The 5,747-nt window shown below is 48.2% G+C and overlaps 1 protein-coding gene across 1 annotated transcript; it reads left to right on the top strand.

The window, feature by feature from the left end:
* The first annotated feature begins 581 nt into the window (after positions 1-581).
* Positions 582-4,338, top strand: LOC119303952 (probable serine/threonine-protein kinase At1g01540). Its single transcript, XM_037581111.1, has 7 exons — positions 582-1,491; positions 2,017-2,121; positions 2,201-2,323; positions 3,183-3,353; positions 3,440-3,569; positions 3,658-3,867; positions 3,973-4,338. The coding sequence occupies exons 1-7, from the start codon at positions 731-733 to the stop codon at positions 4,063-4,065; spliced, it is 1,593 nt and encodes a 530-aa protein (XP_037437008.1). The 5' UTR covers positions 582-730; the 3' UTR covers positions 4,066-4,338.
* Positions 4,339-5,747: the final 1,409 nt, after the last annotated feature.

Here is a 5,747-nt window from a genome sequence, read left to right as displayed (position 1 = left end):
TCCTAGTGCCAAATTTAACATTTCATTACCAGTAAAAAATCAACGATGGCAACAATTTTGGAACGTATGGCATCCAACCACCAACCAACACAAATCCTATTTAGAACAAAAGATCCCACCACCATATTGATTCCAAGTGGTGATAAAGCACACTCTTTGATCTCACAAAGCAGAAGACACAGACAACTAGGCAAAAATGAAATGTTGCAAAAGGTGATTACATGCACGCATAACATACCACTAATGCAACTATCATTGACAAAAGTTGAACTAGGAGTAGCACATAATAGAAGCAGTAAATAAATCCAGCAAAAATGGCACCATGCATGGCTTGGCTTTCACACATTCTTTTCCCAAAAGAAAGATGAAATAAATCTCATTCTCATGGCTCCCACATTTTAAAGGCCGATCCCAAAACCATATCCGGCTTGCCTCTGGCCCCACCGCAGCGCCACAGTGACCTCACTGCCCCTGGGTCCACAGCCACCCGGGCCCACGTGTCATTGGGCGAAGGCAACGGGCTGACCAGTAACGGCAGAACCCTGCTGCGCCTCTACAAAATGCTAACCCCACACGGCAAAGCGTACCCACGCCGGACGCTCCCCTGCCCCCCAAACCAATCTCCCGTGGAGTCAGCCGCGCATGTAAGCGGCCGGAGAAGAATCCCAACCTCCCAAGCGACTCTGCCCCATCGTGGTCGTCAGCAGCAGCAGCAGCTAGAGCCGTGGCGATGGCGGCGGCGGCGGTGGGGAGGAGGCTGCTGCTGCAGTCGGAGACGCCGCGGCGCCAGCAGCAGCAGGCGGCGCCGTCGCCGTGGAGCGCGGGGTACCTCAACACGTGGCTGTCGCAGCGCACGCCCGTCTTCGGCCTCCGCCTCTGGGTGCTCATGGGCATCGCCGTCGGCGCCGCCATCGTGCTCGTGCTCCTGCTGCTCTTCCTCTGCCTCTCGCGCCGCCGCCGGGGCCGCCGCGCGGCCAATCTCTACCACCCCGCCGACGCCAAGCCCCTCAAGCAGCAGCAGCACCTGCAGCACCAGCACGCGCCCACGCCGGCCAAGGACATCCAGGAGATCGTGCGCCGGCAGCAGCACCAGCAGCCGGCGCCGACCCCGCTGCCGCAGCCCGCCGCGGCGCAGATGGCCAAGGCGGAGCCGCCGCCGCCGCAGACGCAGACGCTGCAGCAGCAGAGGGCGCAGCTCCCGGCGATGCCCGCGGGGTCCAAGCGCTCCACGGCGGCCAGCGGCCTGTCGGCCACCACGAGCGGCGGGAGCGAGCGGGACCTGGCCACGCCGAGGAGCGCCGGGTGCGGCGCGATGGGGCCGGAGGTGTCGCACCTCGGGTGGGGCCACTGGTTCACGCTCCGGGAGCTGGAGGAAGCCACCGACGGGCTCGCCGAGGAGAATGTGATCGGCGAGGGGGGCTACGGGATTGTCTACAGAGGCACGCTGCAAGATTCCACCATCATTGCCGTCAAGAATCTGCTCAATAATAGGTAACCTCGTGACCTCATATCCCGAAAGTTTCTGCGTGTTTATCTCCTTTGAGCTGTTCGATTTGAATTGAAACATAAATCCCCTACGCTTTGATGCTCGAATGAATCCCCTACAATTTCTGTGTTTTGGTCTCCCCTCATAAAAATGAATCCATCGGCCAGAGTGAATTCCTCTTGCTGCGTGATTTGATTTGGGGGAAAACAAATCTTTCAAGCAAATACCCATCCACTGTCTTTTGCCTTGATCTTGTTCCTGTTTTTTCATGAAATTGTTGTGCTTTACCGATGAACTGTTGGATTGTGGGGCTCAATAAAAAATTTCAAATCACCGGTCCGGCATCATTCACTCTCTTTCCGTGTGCCCATCCGCATTCGATTCTCCGCGGTTTCCGTGACGCATTTTAAACACTGCACACATTTCTAGGATTCGAAGGCTGTTCCATTTCTCACCCCGTTCCATACTCTGATAAAAATATCCGTTTCTCCCCCCATACTCTGATGTCCACATCCCTGCTTTTGCATCAGGGGCCAGGCTGAAAAGGAGTTCAAGGTGGAGGTCGAAACGATCGGCCGTGTCCGGCACAAGAACCTCGTCAGGCTGCTCGGCTACTGCGTGGAGGGTGCCTACAGGTAAAATGCATTTGCAATCTCTTCCTCAATTTGTGAACCAGTTTCCGAATTTCTCTTCTAATGTGGTTGAACTTAACAGGATGCTTGTCTACGAGTATGTCGACAACGGCAATCTCGATCAGTGGCTTCATGGCGAGATTGGGGAAGAGAGCCCATTGACCTGGGATATGAGGATGAACATAATTATCGGAACCGCTAAAGGGTCATGCTTCTTCACTGTTATTTCACCTTACTAAATGGGTTTGCCAAGTGCTATTTCTTGGACTATAATCTTCCTCATCATTCTATAGTTTAGCTCCATCTGTATATACGGTGGTTACTGTGTGTTGCTAGGCTGTGACTGAAGAAATAAACCAAATATAGGTCATTAGCATTTTAGTTTCTTGGAAGACAAAGGTGCTAGCTGGCATGTTTAGGTCTGTTCTGTTACGAGACATGCGTCTCGGTTAGGATGATGGAGCCGAGTTCTGGTGAGATTCGCTGTCCCAAGGAATTCAGATGCTTCACTCACAAGTTTTGTTAGGACCTATTTCTTGACATGCACATATTCCCTTTTAAGAGTTTAGAGAAAGAGACAACTGATTGCAACCTATGTTTCACAGATATGTAAAAATTATGGTACTAGCGTTTCATTTTACTTCTGAAAACAATTTGAATTTCATACCCATTTAAATAGGAGAAAAAGGTCTTTAGCTTCTGAGACATGGCATGTGCTTATCTTGCATGCCTCCTTCCCTTTGCTTTCCCGCTGCCAGCTTTATTTTAGACAGGGCACCCGGTTTGAGATAGTTTGAGGTTCTCCCTCTAGCACTCTAATGTAGTAGTATTTGTTAATATTTTGTTTAGCTTGCGTATGTTTGTAGAATAGAACATTGTGATTCTGTTTAGCGGTCAAAGCCTGAACTGAAGCATCATGTGCACTCGCAAGCACTCTAGCTGTTATATTCTTTGCCTGGAAGTAATATTGCCGGTGGTTTGCTTAAACAACCTCAACAGCTCTCTTCAATGCTGGATGTGATAGTTAAATTCGTTACCTCTGACACCCGATTTTGCTTGCCCAGGCTGGCCTATCTTCACGAAGGGCTGGAACCGAAGGTTGTCCACCGCGACGTCAAATCTAGCAATATTCTCATCGACAAGCAGTGGAATGCTAAAGTATCGGATTTTGGGCTTGCAAAATTGCTGTGCTCGGAGGAAAGCTATGTTACCACCCGTGTTATGGGAACCTTTGGGTTAGTGTCGATAGTCTTTTAGTGCTCGGTGATGCAGAAAAGGTTGTATATCTTGTTAAGACTGAACCTTTTGCTTTATGTTGCAGCTATGTGGCGCCTGAATACGCCAGCACCGGAATGTTAACTGAGAGGAGCGATGTGTATAGCTTTGGCGTTCTTTTGATGGAGATCATAACTGGTAGATCTCCTGTAGATTATACTAGGTCAGCTGGAGAGGTAAGCTTTTTTTTTTAGCCCATTTCTATTAGTTTCTTTTCAGAACTGTGGAGGCGGCCCGATGAAGCTAAATTCTTGTATTTTCCAGGTGAACTTGATCGAGTGGCTGAAGAACATGGTGGCTGAGAGGAAAGCAGAGGAAGTGGTCGACCCCAAGCTCCCCGAGAGGCCTTCCCCGAAAGCCCTGAAGCGGGCTCTTCTGGTCGCCCTTCGCTGCGTCGACCCCGATGGCCATAAGCGGCCTAAAATGGGGCATGTGATCCACATGCTGGAGATGGAGGACCTAAACCCCCGCGACGTATGTTTCTTCCTACTATCTCGGCAACCTTGCTATAATCTTTCATTCGCTCAACGTCAGTGATCAGTTACTCACATTGTCAACTGCAACGAATGAAATGTGCAGGACAGGAAGCCCCGAAGGGATGCGGCAACTGACAGATCCAGCTCGATGGAGGATGGGAGCCTGAGCAAGCGCGAGAACCAACGGTACAGATGATGATGGGAAGGACAGAAGAACGACGATGCCGAGCCGCCGGGACATGATCTGAGTTTGTCCGGATGGACTGCCTCTTGCTAGATATGTACGTACGTATGGTACCATTAATTAACCAAGCATGTGGTGATTGCATTATTTTTTGGCCCCTGATTGGATCTCATAGTACTTATGATACATAACCAACTCAACCCCCCTCCTTGCTCTTGATTGTATTATATGTGCGAGCATCGTTCTATGACAGTTCTTGATATACTCACTTGTTGAACCGCACAAGTGCAGGCTGATGGTGTTCTCCTCTGACTTGTGACTTGTGACTAACACCCCCAGCTGACGCTCATGGCAGTCTTAATGATAACCCACTAGCTAATTGCAAGTGTTGCTTTGTTTTTGTGCCCTCTGCTACTGCTGATCTAGCAGCACTTGGTCTTATGATTCCTGGCACTGGAAGATGAGGCAGTGATCATGCCTCCTTGTTCTTGCTGCTGGCTGCACGTGAGGTCACATGCCATTTGCACCATGCACACTCTCTGATGAAGATAGATGCTGACAAAGCCATTGTTGTTTATCATCATCGCCATTGGTTTGGCTGAATGCTCTTTTTGGCCGTCCACTGTACCGCATCTGGCGACTCAGTAAAAACAGCATCTGGGCCAGTCCTTGTCGGCTTCGTCCTGTCCTGATGACCTGATCGTGTACCGCGTTCATCTCTACTAGCAGGAGTACCTTTTTTCCATCCAGTTTATGGGATAGGAGTTCTATTTTCCTGCCGGTCAACAGCTTAGGTGTAGCTTGTTGCTTTGTAAGGACTGACTACATGTCAGTCGACTGAAAATAAATTAAATTTTGGTTCAGTCGATTGGCCCCTGGGCATGTGTTGGCTCCCTGCCACAGCTACGTACGACATACAGATTAGCAATTTGATTGAAATTAGGCAGCATGCAGGTGCACTAATCTACTCCCTCCGTTCCTAAATATAAGTCATTTTAGAGATTTCAATAGTCTACATATAAAGCAAAATGAATGGATCTACACTTTAAAATACGTTTATATTTATTCTTATGTAGTCCCTATTGAAATATCTAAACAGACTTATATTTAGGAACGAAGGAAGTAGCAGCCAACAACGCCCAGCAATGACATCGGGCCCAAACTGCAAGTAGAGAACATCCACGAAGCGCTAGAAATCGTCAAACGAGGCCATTGACTCAACCACAAAGAGACGTGTTGCCGCACTGCAATATCTAGTTGAGGCAGCGCCCAATGAGTAAGGACCAATGCATGTCAGACTTACACATAGGTTGTGCGTTTACATAATGACAACATAAAAAAATCCGTTTAGAAAAAAATATGCACTTTTCTACATATAACTTGCGCTTTCTTATAATGACATAATTAGCACACAATTTATATAGAACTTGCGGTTTTTTTAATAATATGCAATAATAATTGTGGAATTTTCACAACAAAGAAGTTTCCTAAGAAGAAATGAATCAGTGGCATTAGTATTACCCTTCAAGAAAAAAATTCCAAATAATGAAGTTTTCTAAGAAAGAAAGAATTAGTGGCATAGGTACCCTTTAAGAAGAAGAAAATGATAACAAAATTTGCACAGAATTTGCACTATTTTATAATATACACAATGATGACAACAAGATGACCGATGAATAGCACTCTCACACATA

Source organism: Triticum dicoccoides, chromosome 5A (assembly GCF_002162155.2).
Source record: "Triticum dicoccoides isolate Atlit2015 ecotype Zavitan chromosome 5A, WEW_v2.0, whole genome shotgun sequence".
In the NCBI taxonomy this organism is placed as follows: Eukaryota; Viridiplantae; Streptophyta; class Magnoliopsida; order Poales; family Poaceae; genus Triticum; species Triticum dicoccoides.
Note: the sequence above shows the minus strand (reverse complement) of the source record. Positions and strands in the feature narration are given on the sequence as shown.